Source organism: Macaca nemestrina, chromosome 8, assembly GCF_043159975.1.
Source record: "Macaca nemestrina isolate mMacNem1 chromosome 8, mMacNem.hap1, whole genome shotgun sequence".
Lineage (NCBI taxonomy): Eukaryota > Metazoa > Chordata > Mammalia > Primates > Cercopithecidae > Macaca > Macaca nemestrina.
The window spans coordinates 95,050,737-95,076,572 of NC_092132.1; the positions used below are offsets into that span (position 1 = coordinate 95,050,737).

A 25,836-nucleotide genomic window follows, 5' to 3' on the forward strand; every position below is an offset into this window, starting at 1 on the left:
TGGTGGTCCTCACTGCTACACTCCGACCAGCACCATGACAGTTTACAAATGTCATGGCAATGTGAGGAAGTTAGGCTACATTGTTTAAAAGGGGGAAGCATGAATAATTCACCTCTTGATTAGCATATGATCAAGAAATAACCATAAATATGGGTGACTGGCAGGCCCGAAAGCTTCTCTGCCTATGGAGTAACCATTCTTTTATTCTTTAACTAGCTTAATAAGCTTGCTTTCATTTTACTCTATGGACTCACACTGAATTCTTTCTTGCGGAGATCGAAGAGCCCTCTCTTGGGGTTTGGATTGGGACCCCTTTCTGGTAACAGTGTCAGCATTTTACTAGTTCAAGGGAAGTAATAGAAACCTTACTTTCATTTAAATGTCCCTTTATCACCCCCTCTTCACCCCCCCCCTTTTTTTTTTTTTTTTTTGAAACAGAGTCTCACTCTGTTGCAAGACTGGAGTGCAGTGACACAATCTTGACTCACCACAATCTCTGTTTCCCTGGTTCAAACAATTATCCTGCCTCAGCCTCCCAAGTAGCTGGGACCACAGGCGCGTGCCACCACACCCAGATAATTTTTGTATTTTCAGTAGAGACAAGGTTTCACCATGTTGGCCAGCATGGTCTTGATCTCTTGGCCTCATGATCCACCCACCTCGGCCTCCCAAAGTGCTGGGATTACAGGCATGAGTCACTGCACCTGGCCTATCTTTCCCTATTTTTAATTGTTATAAATATTTTCTCTATATACATTGAGAAGTACATTAGACAGTGTTATAATTTTTGCTTGAACCATCACCCTTCCTTTAAAAAACTTAAGGGGAAAAGGAAAATGTATTGTATTTACATATCTCTTAATTATTTTTCTTCCTTTGTGATGTTTCAGGATTCCTTCTTTAATCATTTACTCTCCGTTGAGAGAGATCTTTGTAGCCATTCCTTTAGTGAAAAACTATTCTTATATTTCTTATATCTTATGATGTCTTGATTTTCTCTTGATTCCTGGAGGATATGTTTCACAGATATAGAATTCTGGGTTGACAGTTTTTTTTTCCTTTCAGCAATTGAAAACTATTGTTTCACTTCCTTCTGGCCTTCATTGTTTCTGGTGAAAACTACACTGTCATTTGGATTGTTTTCTTCCCATTGCTGTTATTCCTTTTTTGTTGCTTTTAAAGTTTTCTTCTTTGTCTTTAGTCCTCAGAATTTGCTTGTGAAGTGATCGACATGAATTTGTTTGAGTTTATGCTTTTTGAGATTTGCTCCATTTCCTGAATACAGAAGTTCATACCTTTTGCAAAATTTTGAAAAATTTCAGGCGTTATTTTTTTTAAATACTCTGAGTCTGACTTCTTTTTCTTCTCAGGAGACGCTGCTACAATACATGTTAGAACTTTTGTCACATTTCCATGAGTCCCTGAGACTCATCTTATTTTTTTTTTTCAGCCCAATTTCCCTGTTTTTTTCAGAATGAGTAATTTTATTGTTCTCTATGTTTCAAGTTAACTGTTTAATTTCTCTGTCCTGTGCTGTTGAGTCCAACCATTGAGTTTTTATTTCAATTATTGTATTGCTTAGTTCAATAATTTTGATTTTATTTTTTTGGCTGAGGTATTCTATTTTCTCATTTGTTTCAATGGTGTTTGTAACTAATATATAGAAATTTTATGACAATTATTTTAAAATTCATATTATATAATTCTAATATCTGTGTCATTTCAGACTTGATATCTGTTAATTATTGCTTCTCATTCAAGGTGAGAATTTTCTTGTTTCTGCTGGTAATAGGTGGGAATTTTAGCTCCCTACTAGGCCTCCACTGATATAACCCTTGTTTGGGGGAGGAGGAGAGTCTCATCACTGCTCTCTGAGAGGTTTCAACTGACTCCATTGTTTGGGATGGCTTCTTTATCACTGGACTGCACAGATTTGAATTTCAGACAACCAGATAATCTCCTCTGACACCACAGTGAGGTGTAGTTTGTGGGGGATTGTTGTTGACCTTGCAACATAGAGATGAAAGTCCTTGTTCCTATTTATGATTTCTGTAACACCACCTTGGCAGACAGAGCTGGAGAACATCAGTGCAGCCTGGTGAGAGTGTTAAGTCTAACTTCTCCACTGGGTCATTGCCATTGGAAATAGAAGGAGGGCACATTTTGTGTGTGTGTGTGGTATTTTGGTAGAGTAGAGCATTTATTTTGGAAGAGTTTATTGTCTTGTTAAACTGCTCACTTTTTTTCTGGAAAGAAAAGTTTTGGTTGGGTTTATTTCATTTCCAGGTTACTGGCTTCTCCTGTAACCAATCTGGGATATTTGAGGCCAAAAATCCATAGAGAATGTAGTTCTATGACACTCCTCAAATCCTAAAATCCCAAGCCAACCTGTCTTTCTCCCTATTCCTTTCAGAGCCTTATGGTATTTTTTTAAAAGGATAATAGTCATAGTTTTTAATTTGCACTTAGTAAAAATAATAGAGAAAAACAGTTCTATCCCTACTTTCCAGAAGAAAGAATGGATATATCCTGGAAATATTTTTGACAGAAAGCTAACATTATTTTTTAAACTGATTGGATGTAGCTTTAGTGAAACAGTAGAGTAATGAGAGATTCCAGGGATTCTGCCTAATGCAACTGGAAAGATGACATATTCATTTACTCTATTGGGATAGGAAACATTGTGAAGGGAACTGATTTGGGGAATAATCAAGAGTTTGGTTTGCCTAACATGTTTAAACTTATGTTTTAGTTAAACATGAAGTTTAACTAAAATTTCATGTTTAAGTTGAAAATGCCTACTGGACCTCCAACTGCAGATATTGTACAAATCGTTGCACTATCTTAATCTGGAGTGCAGGGAACAGGACAAGGTAAGATATAAACTGGAGCTTAGTCACTATCAAAGCCATGAGAATGGATGACATCTGAAAGAGCAAGTGCAAAAAGTAAAAGAAAAAGAATAACTTAAAGAACTAAGTTTTGCACCGCTAAAGTGTCTACAGATGGAAAGGAAGAAAAGACTCAGCAGTGAAGACAGACAAAGTTGCTTAGAAATTGGAGGAAAAGAGGAATGTAGGGTACCCAAGAAGCCAGTAAGAAAATATTTGTAGGAGAAAGGAGTGTCAGTGGTGTTAAAAACAGAAGTAAAATTAGGAATGGGAAATATCCATTAAATTGAGCAATATTGAAATAACTAGTGAAGTTGAAGAGAGAAATGACAGTGGAGTAGTGGGGATGAATTACTGAATTTGGGGGATGATGGCAAAGAAACAATCATTTCAATAGGTTTGCTCTGGGAGAGGAAGCAGAGAAATGCAGTGGAAGCTGGAGGAGAATTTTTGGCCGGGAGAGTTTGGTTTGGTTTTGCTTTTGAAGGAGGGGAAATTATAGTTGCTTGGTTGGAATGATCAGAATGATCACTGGTCAGAATGATCTAGTGGAAAATGAGCATTTGATGATGCAATCAAATATAGTTGGAATCATCAAATACAGTGGGAAACTGCTGGAACAATGTCTTTGAAGATGCACACAAGGATGGAATTTAGTGTATGACTGGATGGTGACCTTAGGTAGGAGAAAAGACAGATCATTTAGGTAATGGAAAGGGAGAAAACACATAAGGTCACAAGTCCAGGAAGGTAGATATAAATGGCAGTGGGGCATTATTTTCTCGGTTTCATTTTCTCAGTGAAGGAAGAAGCAAGGACATCACCTTGCAGTGAGAATGAGAGAGATGTTACTGGATACTTGAGGAGAAAGAAGTTGATATGACATTGTCACCTAAGGGAGCAAGGGACTGAATGGACAAGAAAATGAAGTGTGATGTAGTAGTTCATGAAAGGTGAGAAAAGCACACTCTTATTTATATCTTACACGAGCCTCTTTCAGGCAGTCACATAGAGTCTCCACTATTAGAGGAGATTTAGAAGAAAAAAGAGAAGCAAGCCATGGAATATTATAACTAGGTGACCTTTCATAAGTACAATTCTACATTCTAAGAAAGCAAATATTGCGTCTAGAGAAAGTAAAATGTTACGATCACATAGGTGCCTTTTGACAGACTCTGAAATAGAAGCCAGTTCTCTCCTATAAATCACTAAGGCTCAGAATATACAGTCTACAGAGTAAGATAATGTGGCACATGCTTCATAACTAGTAGAAAAGTCAAGGAGTGCCAAAATTCTGCATGTGCTCCTTATCACAGAGATGTTCCAACTTGTGTATATAAGCAATTGCTTTGATTTTATTGATGTTACTTAGAAAAGCATATATCATGGAGGTTCAAATGGAAGTTATACATTATTTTTGGAGACAAATTTTTATAAGTTAAAATTATTTTACCATATGTCCAGTGGGATTAAAACCACCTAGAATTTCTTCTTTAAAACACTTCTTTTCCAGTACTAGTAAAAATAAATCCTCCTATACTATACAACTTATAGTGTCCAAAGTGCATTTGAATATATCACTTTATGTGACATTTGACTCAAAAACAGTGCATCATCGTCACAGTCACTCAGGGGTTAAGCTACGGATAGAACAGAACAAATATCTGCTTGACTCCATTGCTCTAACGCAGGGTAATGAGATCCATGACATGGAGTTCAGCACAGCTATCGTTCTATTATGGAAAGATCTTAGCGTTAAATCACATGGACTTCAAAGTCTTCATTTATAGAAGAAAGGCAATGATACAAACAAATTAGCAAAATAATGATATGATGTGAATATAAGTAGTCATAAACAAAATGTCTCAAACACACTTCAAACAGTTTAAGTAATCTTTCTAAAATATTCTGTAAATTACCAAGAACTAAGCATAATCAAATACAAGCCACAGTAACACCTCAAATTTCCAAGATTTAGCTCATCTGCAAACTCATGTATTAATAATAGTGTTGAAAGTCATAAATAAGAAAAATAAATCATCACTATTGTGTAATACAGATTTCAAAATTTATGCTCTTAAGTAAGAAGGCCTTAAATTCTCACTCTGATTCTCACTTTTTGTGCTACACATTTGACATATTGGCTATGTGGATCCAGGCCCACTGTATAGGAAAGTAACAGACTTAGTGTTTTAGAGTGGAACGAAGCAGGGGGAACTAAAGAACCACTCCATGCATGTGTACATGTATAACTATGCTTATAACCTCCATGGCAATCCAGGAATATTTAGTGTGGAAGCAAATGATCCCACAAACCACAGATTATCACTGAGTGAATGCCCAGTGCAAAAACCAATATCCATACTGATGATTATACAAGTTTAATTGTACTTGGGACATTTTGTTTAAGACTGCACAGACTGCTTTCACAGATGAAGAGAGAAAAGATACAATCTAAAATAATATGAAGATAAAAGCATTGACATTGTAAAAATAAAAATATTAAGCTACAAAGAAAAGTGGATGACCTATGTGGCTCAATATTTGAACACCTAGAACATTATCCATTTTACTCTGTCATCATAATCACCCATCGTTATCATGTATCAACTCTCCTCAATGCCTAGCTACATTAACAGCAATCCATTTATCAAAGATTAATTTCAATCATTGCCTTCTTAATGCTCTGAAAATTAAAAAACTTATTTAAACTCTGAATTTTGGTTACCCACATTTCATTGTTAAGTTTATTATTAATTTTTTTAAAAAGGTGGCTGTCTTACCCTGTTTCCACATATGTAGTACAAATTAACAATATGTATGATAGTGAGCATCATGCAAAATTATGTGGATTAAATACAAAAAAATATTTTAAGTTTTATATAATATACTGAAAGAGGAACTTTTATTGGCTTGAAAAGGAGAAAAATGTATTTTTTTAAAACTAAATTTCTCTACTTGTGCTGCTAAAACAACTGAGGAACTGTTTCATGGGAAGAGGATATTACAAATACATTGTTGACAAAAATGAGAAATTTTAACCAAAAATTTTACTGCTTGTTCTATTATGTTAACATGTATAGGTAAACATTTACTTCAATTATGTTAACTTTATTTTTACATTATTATCTATTTCTTTTCATTTTCTAGTGTGTCCTGATTATTGATTTCCAGAACAATATAGATTTCAGCCTATTAGTTTATATTCAATCTCATTTAAGTATTACCTACTTAATGTAAATGTTTTTCTGCAGAAACAGTATAAACTTCATAAGACTATAGTCTTTGGAATACCTCTAGGCTGCTTTACATTACTGCCATTTTGAGAACTCTTTGATTTAAAGCAATAATGAAACTCCTTTGCATTTAAAGAACATTTGTTCACTCGCAAAAGATTTATTTTAAGGTAAGAAGTTTTGTTTTCTAGTTTTGAACAGAAAGATTATTTATGCTCTTCAAATTACTCCTCCAGGTTAATCATTTAAAGTTTTAGGCAAAGTGAATTAGAGAAAGAAACAATTACTCATCTGGAGATGAGTAATTCCTTTATTATTTTAGCAAACATTTATGATCTCAAATAAGATTGTGGGATTAAGATAAGCACACAACAACAGTTTAGAAGCTGAAAGGAAGAAGAGAGCCATCTTTATTGTTCACCTAAATTGGTCACCTAGGCAATGCAATCTCATTTAATTTTGCCACAATGAATTATATATAGTAAGTGGTCTCTGTTTTTCACTCATAGGAACCATGATTCAGAGAAAACAAGAAGTCACACAGGTTCACAAAGTTGGCAAATGGGGAGACTGAGATTAAAAGCCAGGCCTGTACCACTTCAGATCTGATAGCTTTTCCACAAACACACACACACATACGCACACACATGCACACACACACAACTAATCTTGAGTCTAACGTTCCTTTGAGTTAGATATACTACAATCCCTTTCCAAGACAACACACAATAAAACGATGAATAAAATAAACAAAAATAATGTCAAACGTGCAGCCAGAGTAATAAGGAAAGAGGAAAAATGTCTCAGTTGTCAGGAATGATGACTAAGTATAAAGATTCACAAGTAAGAAGTCTGTACAACCAGGGACCCAAAGGCAACCATTCAGGGCCACCACTGAAAGGACCAGGCAGGAGAGGAGAGGCACAATTACCTGCATAGAAAACCCTTTTAGTGTGTCAGTATGAAAAATGATTCCTATCACGCAAAGGATTATAGTAAAAAACTTGCCAATCTTGAACTCAGATCTGGATGAAAGAATTAAAAAACAATTCTCCTGAGATTTTGTGAATTGGTCCACAGGTAAGTTTGTGATGAGTTGTCTCTACCTGTGTGGCCTCATATCCCCAACTAAGAATTTAGTTTAAAGAATATCTGGGTTGCTAATATACCCTTCACCTGGAAGAACTAAATGTAAATTCTGTGTTCATAACACATTATACAGCCAAACTGAGGGATACTCATAGAGTATCAAGGACCATGAGCCCACAGTGAGAAATCCCAGGGGGAAATAGAACATAGTGAGTGCGTCAGCAGCAGAACAAAGAACAGACGACAGAGTCAGATCTATACAGACTGCAGATCTTGCAATTAAAGATACAGCATATAAATAGGATTCTCTAACAAGATTAATATTAATAGAAAGAAGATATCAAATGTATAATCATGATGTAAAATACTATGAGGCAAATATAAAATAGAATAGAACTTCCAGAAGTGAAAACCATAATAGCCAGAATCAGAAATTCAATAAATAGTTTAAATAATAGACTCAATGTAACCAAAGAGAGAGACAGTGAACTGAAGGGGAGACGGGAGGAGTTGCTTTTAGCAGTCCACAGAGGGCAGACAAGTTCAAAATATGAAAAAAACATAAGAAAATGGAGAATCCAGAGGCTGATTTAGCATCCATCCAAATGTTACTGAAGGAAAGAATACAGATAATAGAGAGGAGGCTCTTCAAAGATAATGGCTAAAATTTCTTCAGAATTGAAGAAATACATAAATTTTCATATTCCAGTCTTATGACTCCCAAGCAAAGAAAATAAATCTTCAGACAGATACATCAGAGTGACACAGCAGATTACCATGGGGCATGGATGGGGATGGATTCTGAAATCTTCAACACTCAGAAAGAAGAGAAAGCTTTCCTACAAAGACAAAAGAGATAGATAGCAGACTTTCTACAACTCCAAAACTCAATGTGAGAGCTAAGGGATCAACATATAACAAAATACATCAAACTGTCACACTTTTTATAGAAGAAGAAGAAAAAAACCACAGTGTTAATCTATCGATACTTATCAATCAATCATCTGTCTCTACCTGTTATCTATGCATCTATGTATCTAACATCCGTCTCTGTCTATTATTTAGCTGCTGATGGGCACATGATTGATCATAGCCCTCTTGAACTTTAAAACTCAAATTTAATGTTATAAAAATTCATTTGTGTAAATATGACATATATTTTTGTAAGTATGACAAATCTGTAAAATCATAAATGTGAGCAATGTAACTGATAAGCTAGTGGAACCAGGCATCATTGCTTTAATTAACTGATTTTAGCTCCCATCTTGATATCAGTCTATGGCAAAATTGCATTGGTTCTAAACGGTCTAAGTTTTTTTGGTCTCTATTCAGCTTCATTTTATACCACTCTAAAACCTGATTTTCCTACTTAAGTTGCTCCCTTCGTTGATGGCACCACAACTCACCAATACACCTTGTACCCACCCCACTTTACATCCTTCCCAACTGTATCCTGAGGGTAACATGTCCCATGACTAAGCAATCCTTGATTATGGCACGCTTTTTAACGGTTTGGTAATTGGTAATTTTGCATACACCTTTTGTCTGCTTTGAATGTTACCTACATATGTCTTGTAAAATTACATATATCCTGTAAAATTCTACCTGCTATTTAAGAGGTGGGACCTTAACCACATCCTCTGAAAAGCAGTTCCTGACCTAGACCTCTGTACTCCGTGTATCACCATGTCTATACACACCCAAATTGTATCATGTGTCTTGTTAATAAACATATTATTTGTTGAGCTCCTACTATGTGCCAGAGAATATGTTCTCTTCTACTTGCATTCACTTATTTCATCTTCACAATTATTCAATTAGATGGTATTATATCCATTTAGAAGTGAAAAACAGAATAATACGAATCAGAAATTCAGTAGTTTAAATAATAGACTCAATCTGTCAAAGAAAGAGTTATGAACTGAAAGGAAGACGGAAGGAGTCACCTTTAGTGCCCCATAGAAAGACAAAATAGGTACAAAAATAAGAAAACCTAAGTATTGAAGAGTTGTCAGTAAATTTGCTTTATATGTATAAAGAAAATCTCATTAAAATTATTTTAAAGGTAAAATAAAATGCACAATAACAAGTGGCCTTAACAATGCTAGGTTTAACGAAAAATGTTAAGATAAATATCCTCAATATGCATCTCATACTTAGCAATGTATTTCACACACAAAAAAATAACTCTGTCAATAAGGTATCCTTCTGTGGCTGCCATTGTTCTTGTGGTAAACGTTATCATTCATTTGCTTCTACATTTGGAGGAGGTTTCAAATAACACCACCAACACCTCCAACTGCATCTGCTCTGTCTATCCTAATCAAAGGAGACACAGGCAGTAGTCCCTGGGGACTGCTGCCCAGACTGTGGAACCCGCGATGGTGTTGCCGCGGCTGACGACAACTGTGACCACCTCGGGCTAATCCCACTGCGGCCACCACCAGGGGGTCCAGTGACAATGTTTTCACTGCAGCCACAGTATTTTCTTCCAGGGCTGCCATATTTGGAACAGCATAAGCCCTGGGAAATTAGGAACATAAATGTCCCTGGTGGTGATTATTGACTGGCAAAAATGAAACATCACATGAGAAATAGAAGGAGTTTCCAGCACTGTCTTTTCAATTTAACAATCTCTAATAATAAAAGAAACGGACACTCTCGGTTTCAAGAGCAGGCCTTTGTATATCTTCCTGTTATAAGATCACAGCTCTATAAACAATACTTGCCCATCTGTAAGTATTTTTCTACTCCTGAAAAAATGTTTCTCTTCTTCCTTTTTTTTTTTTTTTTTTTTTTTGAAACGGAGTCTCGCTCTGTAGCCCAGGCCAGAGTGCAGTGGTAAGATCTTGACTCACTGCAAGTTCCGCCTCCTGGGTTTATGCCATTCTCCTGCCTCAGACTCGGAGTAGCTAATTTTTTTATTTTTAGTAGAGATGGGTTTTCACCGTGTTAGTCAGGATAGTCTCGATCTCCTGACCTTGTGATCCGCCCACTCTGCCTCACAAAGTGCTGGGATTACAGGTGTGAGCCACAGCGCCCAGCCTTCCTTTTCTCAATTTTATTTTCACACATTTGGAATGTCAGTCTACCCAAAAAGACCAAATAAGGAGAAGCGCAAACGTAAAATACTTTGTATTGCAAAATTTATAGACATACAATCAAATGTAAAAACAAGATTAAAGTGATAGCTTCTTTTATCAATGTTAGTAACCAATGACCACTTTTACTTCTAAAATGTTTTGAAAAATCAGTTGTATTTACTTAGAATAGGTCAAATTTTATAGAATCCAACCTAAGTGTCTGTCAACAGATGAATGGATAAAGCATTTATATATACAGTTGACTATAATGCAGCCAGAGGAAAGAAGGAAACCCTTCCATTCATGATAACATGAATGAACACAGAGGACATTATGCTTAATGAAATAAGTCAGGCACAGAAAGACAAATGCTGTATGACCTCGCACATGCATAATCTAAAAATGTCCAACCCATAGAAATAGAAAGTAGAATGGTGGGCTTCCAGGTGCTGGGGAGTGGAAGAAAGAGAAAGTGCTGATAAAAAGGTACAAACTTTCAGTTATAAAATGAACAATATCTCAGAGTCTAATGTACAGCAGGGGAGGTGACAGACGTGTTAAGTTACTGTAACAATCATTACACAATGTGTATATATATCTATGAAGTCATCATATTGTACACCTTGAATATATATTTTCTTTGTCAATTCAATATTTTTTTAAAAAAGAAGAATGCAATCTCATTAAAATCAGCAAACAAATGATAACATTGGCATACAAGAGTTATTTTTAAAAGTTTAAAAAATATAGACAATGTGTATTTTGTGCATGTGTGTGTACACAGACTCTGAACTCCATGTTGACAGATTTCAGTGAGTAGCTCTGTGATGTGGGAAAAAGAAAGAATAACCTTCCTATCTAGGCCTGCACACACCATCCCTCCCAGATGACCTATTAAGAATCTATCCATAATAAGTGCACTAGTCTAGATACATTCTCTCTCTGGATCACATTTTCACAGATAATGAACCTCAAAGGGCCACATCCTACATCATGTCACACCCATGTGGAAGCCAGTACAAATTTCAAGGTTAATAGTAGATACTAGTTCTCTTCATGTTATCTTCAGGAAATTGTGGTTTCACTCGTGGGATTGCTAATTGCATGTTTTATTCCACAAGGAAACTGGAAGAAGTTGTTTTGTTGATTTTAAAGTCTAATGGTACCCATTACACTGAGGTACTGATTGTCCTGATGCTATTTATCCGATAGTTCTGCCATGTTTGGAATTTAAACTCCATGATTCTTCGTGGTTTTCCTATCTTTTACTAGCAACACCTTTGAAACTGGTGTCTCTATGGGAAAATAGATAGCCATCTTGTATTGATTTTACTCTCATTTGCCTTTTAAAAATATTTCATCAATATTTAAAACTGGCACAGGCTAAATTTAATTTTCCTTCAGGGTACATTGAAGGGTATAGTATCATGAGAACAGCCACAGATATCTCTGACTTAGAGTGGTAAACCGTTCAGAAGGATGACAGGAACTGAATGTCAGATTTCAGTTCCCCCGGAGCACCAGGGGAAGATGATCACTTTCTTGTATGTTAACTGAAGCTTTAACACATCTATCTGACAACTGCCGTGCATCATTCTGATCAACAGTCACTCTACTATCTGCATCTAAAGATCTTGAATAATTGCTGCCTACGTTTTGATACTATTTTTAAATTATCACAGATGAAACAGGTTTTATCTGATATGAACTCAATGCTAAAACTTCAACTGTATAATCTCTGAATAAATTACAGAATGTTCTTCAAAAGTAGCTAATAAAAGGCACTGGGGGAAAGCAGTATTTTTCTGACAGAAGTCACAGTAAATGCATGGATATTTCAGTTTTAACTCTCTAGCTGTCTCTTGTAGGTGAAAATGTTGATACACGTTTCTAAATGATCAACATTTTATAGGACTTTCGGCATAACTAGAATTAGAGTCAGATGTGCTAAATATGTCAGAGTGTTTTTTCTCTGCGCCACCTCCTCAAGCCTCTCAGGAGCTACCTGACTTCTATTATAAACTCCCAGACCCACTAATCAGGGAGTGATGAGCAGGTTTAAGTCCCACTTGATGGGGGTTATTGTTAAGTCACCTTCATTAGAAACTCACCCTGATAAAGCCCTGGAGCTCAGCTACAGGTTCATCAGCCTGTGGTTTTCTGGTGCTGACTCTGGGATTATTAACTGTTCCCATAGTTTCCTCTCCTAATTCTAGAGGTTTGTGAAGCAAAGCCTTTTCCCAGGGGTCCCTTCACTATCCAAATCCTATATCCTGCCCTCTCACAGAGGCTGCCCTTACATACTTACCATGAATTCTCAATTCTGGTTTCTCTAACTGAGCTACGCCCTACAGTATGTCCAGGAATTCAGAGCAAGGAGCTAAGAGGGTCACTTGGCATGATGCCTGGGTTTTGGCCCATCTGCCAATCCTTGATTTTCAGATACCAACATTTTGTCCAACTACAGCTTCTCCAAATGCTCAGTTCTATGCCCCCTCCCTCAGAGTGAGCCTTTTGCCTGGGCTCACATCCCACTGTTTATCCTCCATGGACAGCAGGTTAATGTTGGGGCTGATGAAACCCTCTCCTGCCTCTGGTATAGATATAGAGAAATTGTCGAGCTTACCACTAACTCCCTATCCCAGACCTTCTCCCACTGCCACCCTTGAGTTCCAGTCCACAAGGGCTTTTGGAACCACTTTTGCACAATTTTAACAATGACAGAAATCTAGCATAACTGACTCCCTAGTGCTTCTAACTGCACAAGCCTTTGCTTATTTCTCTGCCTAAGCCAAAATAACTATGGGAGAGATTTACTTTATAATTTAATGGAAAAATTTAGTTTATAGTTTAAAGCAAGGATGATGATAGTCCCTTCCCAAAGTTAACCTTTTCCCTATTTGGGGACTGAAACTGTCTTTGTAAAACTAATGAAAGGCCACAAAATTATAATTATGCTAGGGACCTGAATTCTGCTAAGATATAGGCATAAACAGCACCTAGGCATTGTTTCCTAGCTTGCTTTTTATAATTGTTTACTGCTCAGGATTCACATAGCCAGGTGTCCGAAGATTTGTAACTTCCCCAGTTGCCCCTCTAGGTAATATTGCTATTGTGAAACCTCAGCCTAGTCTTTGAGATATTTTTCAGACTTTGCATTCTAGTATACCAGCTAATGCCACCCAGACAAGTGACTCCACCTAGGAGCTAACTAAATGCCTGAAGACAGTTTTGGCAGCACTGTGATTTAGGCCCTGATCCATCCAGTCAGTAGGACCCATTGCCTAGCTGCCTGCCCACCAAACTATCCTTAAAACCCTAGTCTTCAAATCCCCAGGCAGAGAGATTTGAGAAATATCTCCTGTCCTCTTTGCTTCACTGCCTTGTAAGTATTAAAGTCTTCCTCTAATGCAGTACTGGCTGTCTCATTGTATTGGCTTTTCTTCTGTGCAGTGGGCAAGAAGAGCTTGACTAAACTGTAACATTTTCTTTCAGCCTGAGCAAGGCAGGTCAAAAGTGTCAGGCAAAAACAATCCTAGAAGTAGCTTTCAGCTAATGTGATAGATAGACCTGAAAATATAAACAACTTCCTCCCTATTGTGGAGTTGGAGAAAAACGTATAACATTCTATAATTCTCAGGATTTTTCAGCAAACTGGAGCTTCATTTTCCCCCTCATGAGTAAACTGCCTGATAGCAATCTTCTTCTCAGACCCTTGCCCCTGACTGTCCTATTTTCCACCCAGACCTTCAGAGCATTGCTTCCAGATAACAAAATAGCTCCTTGCCTAGGGTTCCTCAGACTGACATTTGCCTTTCCTTAGAATATTCTCCTAACCTTTCCACTCACTTGCACAGACTGAGAGTTAATACTCTATTTGTTGTAATACTCAGATAAGACTTTCTGCTCTCCAAAGTTGGATGATTATCTCTGGCTCTCTTACTGTCTCAAATGCATCTCGTAATTAGCTGGTAAGTGGGGTGATCCCTGTCCAGAGAGCACGTGAACTATGTATTGTGGCAATACAACACAAACAGTGCACTGTGAAGGGTCAAGTTTAAAGAGGGTATCTTTTAATACAAAGGTGTCTGCGGGCCTTTACCAGTGGGAGGCTTTAAAAAACAGAAAAAGGGAGTTTTCTCAGAGAAAATCTGGCTCTCTGAAAGTACGGTGCACTACTTTCTCTGTTGTAGATTGGCTTTCCTCAGATGCAGACCTAGAAGTTAGAATTCCTTCCTGGGACAGAGGTCCCAAGAAGTACTTTCAAGTAAGAAAAACAATTTATAGAGCAGAAGAAAAAAAAATTTAAAAGCACACTTGATCATCTCAATTGATTCAGAAAAAAGCATTTGACAAATTTCAAGACCTCTTGATATAAAATTCAACACTGCCTCAATACTCAGCCAAGTAGGAATAGAAGAAAACTACCTCATCATAACAAAGGCAGTATATGAAAAACCCGTACTCAAAAATACTCAAAAATGAAGCTTTTCCTTTAAGGTCTGGAATAAGAAAAAAAAGTCTGCTTTTACCACTTCTATTCAGCATAGTATTGGAAATCTTAACCAGAGTAATAAGGCAGGAAAAAGAAATAATAGTCATCCAAATTTGAAAGGAATAAGTAAAATTATCTCTGATCACAGATGACATAATCTTATACGTAGAAAACCATAAACATTCCACAATAAACTATTAGAACTAATAAATTCAGCAAAGTGGCAGAATACAAAATCAAAATTTAAAAATCCATTACATTTCTATGCACTAACAATAAAAAATCCAAAAATAAATTAAGAAAATAATTTTTTAACAATACTATCAAAAATTATCAAATACTAAGGGTTTAACTCAAGCAAGGAGTTGAAAGACTTGTACACTGAAAACAACAAAGCATTGCTAAAAGAATGTAAAGTATACATAAATAAATGGAAAGATGCTATGTTCATATCAGAAAGCTTACTATTATTAAGATGTCCATACTACTAAAAGTGATCTACAAATTCAACATGATCCTTATAAAAACTGCAATGGTATTTTTTCAAGAAATAGAAAAATTCATTCTAAAATGTATTTGAGATCTTAAGGAACCCAAATTAGCTGATTTCAAAATTTGCTATAAAGCTACAGTAAAAACGAACAAATAAACAAAAGGCACAACTGTGTGTTACGGGCGTAAAGACAAATATATAGACTAATAAACTAGAATAGAGAGGCCATAAAAACCCCCTTGTGTATATGGCAATTTATTTTGGACTGGATATCCAAATGCTAAAGAATGAAGTTCAAACTTTAATGCCATGTACAGAACACAAATTAACTTAAAATATAACCAAACCTACAAGTAAGAGCAAAAATTGTAAACTCTTAGAAGAAAATATAGGGGGAAAAGATTCATGACACTGAATTTGGCAATTATTTCCTGGAGATGGTACAAAAGGTACAACCAATAGAAGAAAAAATTGACACAGACTTTATTAAAATTAAAAACTTTTGTGCATCAAAATACTATTAATAGAGTAAAAAGGCAACCTACAATTTGGGAGAAAATATTGCTAATCACATACCTGATAAAGGACTAGTATCTAAAATACATTAAGAACTCCTGCAACTCAGCTCCAAAAACCAAACAATCCAATTCCAAAACAGACAAAGGATATGAATAGACATTTATCCAAAGAAGACGCACAAGTGTACAATAAGCACATAAAATAATGCTCTACATTATTAATTGATAGGAGAATGCAAATGGAAACCACAGTGAGATTCAGCCTCACACTTATTTGGATAGCTATTATCAAAAACACTGAAAACAACAGGGTTGACATGGATGTGGAGAAATCGAAACTCTTGTATTTTGCTTGTTGAAATGGAAAATGGTACAACTACTGTGGAGAAGAGTATGACAGTTTCTTAAGAAGTTGAACAAAGAATTACTATTTATCCAGCCATTTCACTTCTGGGTATATACACCAAATAATTGAAAGTGGTGATTCAAGCATATTTGTACACCCATGTTCTTAGAGGTATTTTTCCAAAAAGCCAAGGTGGAAACAAACTCAATGTTCACTGCCGAGTGAACATTGATAAACAAAAGGTGGTATAAATACACAATGGAATGTTATTCAGCCTTTGAAAGGAATGAAATTCTGATATATCCTTCAACATGGATGAACCTTGAAGACATTGTGATAATTGAAATAAGCCATCCACAAAGGGTCAGATATTGTATGATTCCACTTACAAGATTTAACCAGAATAGTCAAATGTAGAGGCAGAAAGTAGGACAGTGGTTAACAAGGGGTTAAGAGGAGGAGTACGGTTCAGTGCATACAGAGTTTCAGTATGGCATGATGAAAATTCCGGCAATGAATAGTGGTGGTAGTTACACAACGAAGTGAATGCACGAAATGCTACTGAACTTTATACTTAAAAATAGTTAAGATGGTGCATTTTATATTATGTATATTTTATCACAGTTAAAAAAAAAAGAAAAACAAAACTTAACTGACCATATAAGAGTGGGTCTATTTTGGGCTCTTTATAATGTTCCATTGACTGATATACTTGAATTTATTACAACATTACATTGTATTTATTATTAGAATCTTATAGCAAGCTCTGAAATCAGTTAGAATAAACCCTCCAACTTTGCTCTTTTTATTCAAGATTGTTCTGGTTATTATAAGTCCTTTATATTTCCATGTGAATTTTGGAATCAACTTGTACATATCTGCAAAAATATTTTGGGGTTTTGACTGGTTTAGGGTATCTGGAAAGATGTGACAGCTTATCAACACTTAGCTTTCTAGTTACGATCATGTCATATTTCTCCATTATTTGTTTATTTTTTAAAATTTCCTTCAACATAGTTTTTATAGTTTTCAGGACAGAGATCATATACATCTTTTGTTAAATTTGTTCCTAAGTGTATTGTCTTTCTGACGTATTATGGATTGCATTTTTATTTCATTTCTAGTTGCTTGTAGGTAGTTTTAGAAACACAATTAACTTGGGCTATTGTCCTTATTCCCAGCATCCTTGCTAAATTTTTGTGTTATTCTATCTTTTGTAGAATTCTTAAGGTTTTCTATGCATACCGTCATGAAATCTACAAGAAAAGCCATTTTGCCTCTTCCTCTATAATTTTTATTCTTTATATATAATTTGTGACTTGCTGTAGGAGCATGGTGAACAACACTGATTAGTGAGCAAGGTATTATCCTTGACTTGCTTTCAATCTCAGAGAGAATGTTCAATGTTAACTAACATATTAGAGAGAGGCTTTAATTAGATGACAGTTGTCAGATTAAGAAAAATCTTGTCTACTCATATCTTGCTTAAAGTGTTTTGTAAAAATGGGTGTTGAATTTTCAAATGCTATTTTGAATTTGTTGACAACGTCATAAGATGTTTCTCCTTAATTCTGCCTTCATTCTTCCTAGCACTCTGAGCTTTATTTATATGTACAATTATCTTTTAAGGAGAAAGTAGGTCTATGTGTATCAGTTATTATTGACTGTGAAACTTAAAATCAATAATATTATTTCAGTATTGAAGTAGTAAATTTTACTGATTTTATTTTTTGATCTGGGGACCAGTGTGATATATTTATTCTAGAGAGTTGTATGACTCATGCCACTTCTCTGTTATTAACCAAAGGGAAGAAAGGACAACCTCATGGGAACAGTTTAATCAGCCTTGACATCCAGGCCCATGATTCAGAATGATTTAAATGGTCTGTGACAAAAGAATAGTTAACAGTCTGTAAAATGTCTATTATCTTTAGTTGGCAAAGGCCTATTGATTTAGGGCCTTGAGTTACTCCCATAGGGTATTAGTAAGAAGTGATGTGAGAACTCAAGTTCAGCATTATTTGCCACCTACTAAACACTCCAAGGTAAGTCTATTAATAAGGTACAAATTAAATCTTCATGCTAAATAGCTGCAGATGTTTGGGAAAAGCAGGGAGCAGACTACATGCTACTGTCTATAATTTTCTTCTGAGATCACATATGGCAACATTGTTAAAAAAGATGTCTTTAATGGTATTATTATACAATGAATGATAAACTCCATAACTTGTTTTATGACAATGTCTTTTAGTGGAATAAAATCTAATCTCATCTAAGGATGTCTTCCACAGCTATGCTGCCTCGACATGAGTAAGTACAGCAATCAGTTTTGCACTGTAATTTATGGCTCTTTCTGAAGCTAGATTAGGAGCAGTGTAATGTGTCAATGGGTTGGAGCATTGAAGAACAGAATTTGCTACAGCACTTGCGCATAATTCTATTAGGGAGGTCCACAGAATCATTCAGACACTATCCCAGGGGAATATCACTCACGCTGAGTTCAGTGACTGCTGCCTAATGTCTCCTGCTTCAGTGATGCTGAAGGATGGGCCCCACCCTGACACCACTCTCAATAGTCCAAGTTCATGAAACGTAAGACCAGAGCAGAGGACACCACCATGTGCAGTTCTCAATTAATTCTCTATGTGAAAAGGTAGAATGATCAGAAAATCCAGTGTCACTCTCATCATATGATGACAGCTAGGAGTCATAGACAACAGGCTGGAGATGGGCCCAAAAGGCATGTTCATGGACCCTAGGCAAGGTTCTCATACAGGGCCACTGCTTACTTAATGATGTAAGCAAAAATTACACGCAGAACCATTGACTAGACACTGAAAGAAAATCATATTTAAAATGGTCTTTGAATAAACATTTTTATTAACAAAAAACAAACACAAAAAAATTCGACAGAAGAAAAAGTTACTTACACCAGAATAGAAAGGCTCACCAGACACACATATCACATCCTGTTCCTGGATCATCAAAATATCTTTGGCTAGGTGCAGCCGGACTTTGAAAGGCTCCTGGTTACCATCCTGCAGCAAACAAATTCCTGTCTTTGTCTTCAGATTAAAAAAAAAAAAAAAAAAAAAAAAAGCGGAAAAATTATACTTAGTTTATAGGTTGTAATTTTGTGGCCAATTTACAGCAAAATATGGTGAATAACATTTAAGAGGTGGTGAAAACACAGTCTGATGAGCCTGAAATTGAATACTTAGCATGGGTGCAAGGAAAAAGGAGAATGATTTCAAGTAAAGCGAACTCTCGGATAAGGAAAACGATGTCACAAAATTCACACAAAGAAGTGGGGAGTAAGAATTATGGTACATGTACTATATTTTTAAAATAATGAGAGGTTTTGTAATACTTATAATCTAAAAATAAAAAGGTAATAGCTTTATTGAGATATAATTCAAATTCCATACAATTCAACCCTTTAAAATGTACAATTCATATTTTTTTAAATATAATCAATGGTGTGCAACCATCACTGTAATCAATTTTAGAACATTTCCATCACTTCAGAAAGAAGGATCACACTCCTATTTCTCCATTTCCTCTCCCACTGCCCCAGCCTACTGTAAACTCCAGTATTTCAGCATTCCTAGTCACCAACAAACACATGCATGCATACACACATGCACAGACATGCATGAAAACACACACAGACACGCACACGCACACGCACACACAGTTTATACCTAGAAGGAAATAAGGGTAACAAGGTGAAGCAAACTACCCAAATTAACATAGTTAATTAAAAACAGAGCCTAGTTTAAGACCCAAGATTTTTGATGCCTAATCCAATATGTTGGCTTTATATACTTTGGGGAATTGTGAAAACGGACTGCAAAGATTTCTGAACTTGTGCTATTACCTAAGTAATCACCAAATAAGTCCATGAGTCTTGTCACTTATCCAGAATACATATATTAATCTGGATTAATATAAATATTGTCCCTAGCAAATGCACTTAACATTCCCATTTGTCACAGACACAAAAGGTAATTCCTTTGAGACAGAATATAATATTTAGCTCTTATTCTGCACCAAAAAGTCCATAGGAATAATGACCACTTTGGAAATGACATTTTCTTTTAGTAATTATTGAGTCATTCTTAACATAGTGGAATATATATATGGGGATATATATTTATCCTCAGAGTTAATTGGTTAATTAATTTCAAATTTAAAAAATTAGCAAATAGTAATTGCATGTTTTTTTTTTTTTTTTTTTTTTTTGAGACGGAGTCTCACGCTGTTGCCCAGGCTGGAGTGCAGTGGCGCGATCTCGGCTCACTGCAAGCTCCGCCTCCCGGGTTCCCGCCATTCTCCTGCCTCAGCCTCCTGAGTAGCTGGGACTACAGGCGCCCGCCACCGCGCCCGGCTAATTTTTTTGTATTTTTAGTAGAGACGGGGTTTCACTGTGGTCTCGATCTCCTGACCTTGTGATCCGCCCGCCTCGGCCTCCCAAAGTGCTGGGATTACAGGCTTGAGCCACCGCGCCCGGCCAATTGCATGTATTAATGGCAAACAATGTGAGGTTTTGATGCATGTATATATTGTGTAATTATTAAATCATGATAATTAGCATATAAATCACTTTAAACAGTAATAATGTATGTGTTGTAAGAACATTCAAAACCCTCTCTTTCAGCTATTTGTGATATACAATATTGTTAGCTGTGATCATCCTACTGGGCAATAGAGTAACAGAGTTCATTCCTCCCATCTAACTGTAATATTGTACCTGTAGGCTAACATCTCCCCACCTCCGACCCTCCCATGAGCCCCAGTGTGTGGTAACCACTCTTCTACTCTGAACTCCAACATCACTTACTATCAGGAAAATGCAATTCAAAACCACAATGTAACACCACCTCACCCAAGTTAGAATGGTGACTAACAAAAAGACAAAAACTGGCAAATGCTGGTGAAGATGTGGAGAAAAGCAAGCTCTTATACACTGTTAGTAGAAATGTAAATTAGCATAGCCCTTACAGAAAACAGTATGAAGATTCCTTTAAAAATTAAAAACTGATCCAGCAATTCCATTACTGGGTATATATCCAAAGGAAATGAAATGAGTATGTCAAAGGGACATCTGCACTCCCATGTTTATTGTAGCACTATTCTCAACAGCTAAGATATGAAATCAATCTAAATGCCCATCAACACATGAATGGATAAAGAAAATATGGTACTTATACACAGTGGAGAACTATTCAGCCATAAAAAAGGAATAAAATTCTGTCACTTGGAACAACATAGATAAGGCTGGAGGACATTTTGCAAAGTAAAGACTGCCAGACACAGATAGACAAATATCATATTACATCACTTATATGTGAAATCTATCTTTAAATTTAAGGAGCATGCTATCCCAGGCAAATAATACCAGACTTTCTCTTGGAATACACATTTCCATGGCTATTGCTGGGAGTCTGCTACTTTATCCTCTGTAATATTGATGGGAATATATTTATATACTGTAGCCTCCAAAGATACCTATTTCTCTAAACTGCTTTTGTTCTTGTGTGCTAATGCATACTCTTTTGCCATCTATCATATACACCCTTATATTAGTTTAGAATTATTTTGTAAAAGTTATGATGTCTTTTTAGGAAAAACAGAAGCTTTTTCATGAGCAAGGAAAGCATTTTTTCTTCATCTATGGCACTAGCACACACATGCTCATGAAACCAGGCTGACTAATCTAGAGAAAATTTTAAGTGAATATATCTAGAGGACAAAAATCTTTTAACACAAGCATATTGTAGTTTCCCTAATATAGAACATAATTTTCCTATGTTTTTACACAAAGTCACTCATGCTTACAATGGGATATTGGAGAGGGGCCGACATGGAGCCTTTCTGAGGGGCGAAGCCACTCTGAGGAGTGGCAATATGAAATAATACATCAAAGCCAAGTGATCATAAATGAACACATTTGCTGATTTTTTAGTACAGTATATTCCAGGACATTTCTCCCCCAGAAGTGTAATGGAATAGCTGGTAATCACAAATAATGCTCTGTTTGAACTTCAGGATGAGAAAAGGGTTTTCCCTGAAAGCCCAGAAATATACTTTTGGTACACATCAAAGAGATGCCAAAGATCATCCAGGGAAAGTTTGAGGAGCTAAAACAAAACTATGAGGATACTCTCATTTAATTTTTATGTGGCCAAAGCTATCATTCACGTAAATACTATGTAAAATGTTCACAAATTATTAGATAGTTGTCTGGAGAACAGAATACAGTCTTTGAGCTCGCTTTTGGATTCTGAAAGGACAAGAGTTGCAGAAAATAAAGAATGAGGAGGATTTTTTTTTTTTTTAGAATAAATCACAGAAGCGCACACACACACACACACACACTCACAAACACACATTCCAAAAAATAGCTACTGGAGAAAACAGCACACAAAGTGCTAAAACAGATCGGTTAAAATACGTTTCCAGAAGTTAGAGATGTTACACATGTTACCATGAAAATTCAGCTGGTGCACATGGAAACACATCTAAAATCCCACACATGTATTAATTTTGCAAATACTGTGCAGCATTAACAGAGAATCAGACATGAATTAGACAATAGTCCCTGACCTCATAGTATTCGTACTTGTTTTACCTTTTATGTTATTTTACTTTTTTCTTGAGGCGGAGTTTCGCTCTTGTTGCCCCAGGCTGGAGTGCAGTGGAGCGATCTTGGCTAACTACCATCTCCGCCTCCTGGGTTCAAGCGATTATCCTGCCTCACCTCCTAAGGAGCGGGGATTACAGGCGCCTGTCATCACGCCCAGCTAAGTTTTTTGTATTTTTAGTAGAGACGGGGTTTCACCACCCTTTTGGCCACGCTGGTCTCAAAATCCTGACCTAAGGTGATCCGCCTCGGCCTCCCAAAGTGCTGGGATGACAGGTGTGAGCCACCACGCCCGATCTCGTACTTATTTTGAAAGTACATATATAAAAACCCACAATATGACATCTGATAAGGGAGCAACATGGAGACAGGAATTTAATATTCTTGAGGGATGGGGGTTTATGGAGGATAGGAAATATGTGTGGTTTGTCTTGAAAAAAAATAAACTGAGGAAACCATAATTAAAGGAACAAATGTCATTTTAATCAAGAGGAAACACATGAGTAAAGATATGGAAGCGTGAAAATGCACTCCACGTGATGATACAGGAAAATGAGGGTGCGCTTGCCGCTGAGCCTGTGTAGTCCAGCAGGGGCCGCTGCGGGAGAGATGTTTGGAGAGGACCAGGCGGGCCAACGCCCTGTATGGTGGGCGGATGGTGGACGGTAAGGGAGACGCCATATATAAATGTGAGCAAGAAGATAATACGTTCACTGTTATGTGTTCTAAATGTATTTCTTGTAGCAGAGTAGAAGACGGAGAAGAAATGGGAAAGTTAAAACACACTTACTGTTGACAGAAACAGGCACTGAGCAGGGAAGTTGGGGACTGATAAACAGGTGCATTAGAGTCAGAGCTTCTCTGGGAGATGCAGGAAGATGGATAAACTCCATTTCAGGGCACTGTCTTGATTAGAATCAGCGTTGCTGGACTAAGATCCTCACTCATGAAATATGGTCATATATTTCATTATTTGTTGTGTAATAATAATTATTCATATAGTGCTCACTGTGTGACAAAAAGTATTAATTTGTTTTTCTCCCTTAAAAAAAATTTATGCAGCCATCTGCCTTTACAGATTAGACAAGTGCAGAGGGACCCAGAGGAAGAATTCAACCCAGGCAGCTGGGCTCTTCACCGCACGGCCTGCTTTACCTCATACACAGATTATTTAAGAATGCCATCCCCAGTTGTCCTGTACACCGTGACATGGCTACTGGCATCTTTCACTGGAGAGAATTATGGTTATCAATAATCTCCTATTGGGGTGTGGATAATTTTGAAAAGAACACTTGAAGCAGCTATTCTTCGTATATGGAAGCAATGGCCACTAGAGAGATAAAATGAGTAAGAGACTACTCTGCAACTTACAGATGGTCTTCCCCAAAGTCAGACTACTAGGAGGCTCTCTGATAGAGGAAGAAGTTTGGTCTCCACTCCTTCCTGAAGTGTTTTAAGAGCTAAAAATGGGAGACCGAATCATGGGAGCAGTTGCTGGTTGGTGCTGCAAACCTAAAACAGCCCCACCTGCAAAGTCTTTACAGATCTGTGGACTCAAATTATTTAGATATCGAAAATCACCTACATAATTATTGGTCTCAAATTTTAATATAAACTGAAGACACACACTTATCTTCTTTCTTTCTATTAATGTGACATCATTTGTCTCCAAATTTTGTTGACTTTGCATACCATTGCACATAAATAAAGGAATGTATGTGATATAGATACTGTATGAACGTATTTTGTACTTTATAAAATATACACCAAACTTATAATTTTAAAGGGAAGATTAATTTAAAAATGATACCATTGAGGACATAGGCGTGGGCAATGACTTCATGTCTAAAACACGAAAAGCAATGGCAACAAAAGCCAAAATTGACAAATGGGATCTAATTAAACTAAAGAGCTTCTGCACAGCAAAAGAAACTACCATCACAGCGAACAGGCAACCTACAGAATGGGAGAAAAATTTTGCAAATCAAGAAAATGTTTATGAATTTGCATGGGTTTACTCTTTAAACAAATCTCACATTTAACTTCTCTCACATTTAAACTTATTAAGAATTTGTACTTTCTTAAATGTAGGACCTACGTTGGATCTTTATAAAAGTAGAATGTCATCCATTTTCTACTTAAAAGTTAAGACCCTTTTAATTTATGTTCTAGTCTTTCAAAAAGTACAACATGTATTTTAATGAAACGTTAAAATTTAAGGTCTTTTAATTTTGAAATATATTCACAATGTCAGATGTAAAAAACGACAAACTACAAAAAGTAGACAAAGACCATAATATGAACTGCAAATTTTCTTGCAAGCATCCACAGTATTTCCATGTTTCAAGTGCCAAATACTATTTAATTCGTTTTGTCTTACACTGTACTGCATTGTAGCAGTAGTGCACTAAATGTTCTTTTAGGTGAAGTGCTTCAAACTGCCTCATCATTTACATTGCCATTCCTGGATTACTTTTAATCATGGCCTTTTCCTTAACTAAATTATAGCCATTGTTCAAGTCCTAGCACCAGACTGAATTCTCTTTGAAGCCTTCTGAAATCATTCTATTCAAAAATGAGGAATCATGAGTGATTTAATTTCCTCTTTCCTCACTTTCCTGAACACATGGATTCCGTTAAGTAAATATTTGCCCCAAAATTGATCATGATTGTCTTTTGGCATCACGTATAGTGACTTCAGCAATATTTAGCTATATCTCATATAAGTGATTTAATTTCCTCTTGTATATTGTTATCTCAGTAACAGATTGTCACTCTTTTCAGTACTGAGGATTACTAATTTACAAGAACTAGCATAGTGATCACAGCATTACCATTGTAAATAAATCTTCTAATCTTAACAGAGTTCGAGAAATATCTCAAATCAGTACATCAAAACAATTTTGTTTACAAAAAGGTCTTGTAAATCTTTCCAGCCTCTGAAATCAAAAATAAACCATTTGTTAAAATAGTATTTGGCCACTGTCCAGTCTCTATCATATGAATGTCATGTGTCCCGTAAGTATCTCATTCACACAA

The 25,836-nt window shown here is 36.2% G+C and overlaps 1 protein-coding gene and 1 long non-coding RNA gene across 22 annotated transcripts in view; one reads left to right on the plus strand and one right to left on the minus strand.

The window, feature by feature from the left end:
* LOC105495692 (syntrophin gamma 1) overlaps nucleotides 1-25,836 on the minus strand; it is an 893,014-nt gene that overhangs the window by 377,330 nt on the left and 489,848 nt on the right. For 19 of the 21 annotated variants that reach the window (XM_071068276.1, XM_071068279.1, XM_071068272.1 and 16 more), the window contains one exon: nucleotides 19,082-19,216. The exons of the other annotated variants lie outside the window; for them this stretch is intronic. In XM_071068276.1, the coding sequence (XP_070924377.1) occupies nucleotides 19,082-19,216 (135 nt within the window). The remainder of the gene's footprint in view (nucleotides 1-19,081; nucleotides 19,217-25,836) is intronic. 21 annotated transcript variants of the gene reach the window in all.
* LOC139355849 (uncharacterized) lies at nucleotides 1,691-24,617 on the plus strand. The gene is made up of 3 exons (XR_011607040.1): nucleotides 1,691-3,844; nucleotides 18,403-18,461; nucleotides 23,876-24,617. It is a non-coding gene; the product is annotated as an uncharacterized lncRNA (long non-coding RNA).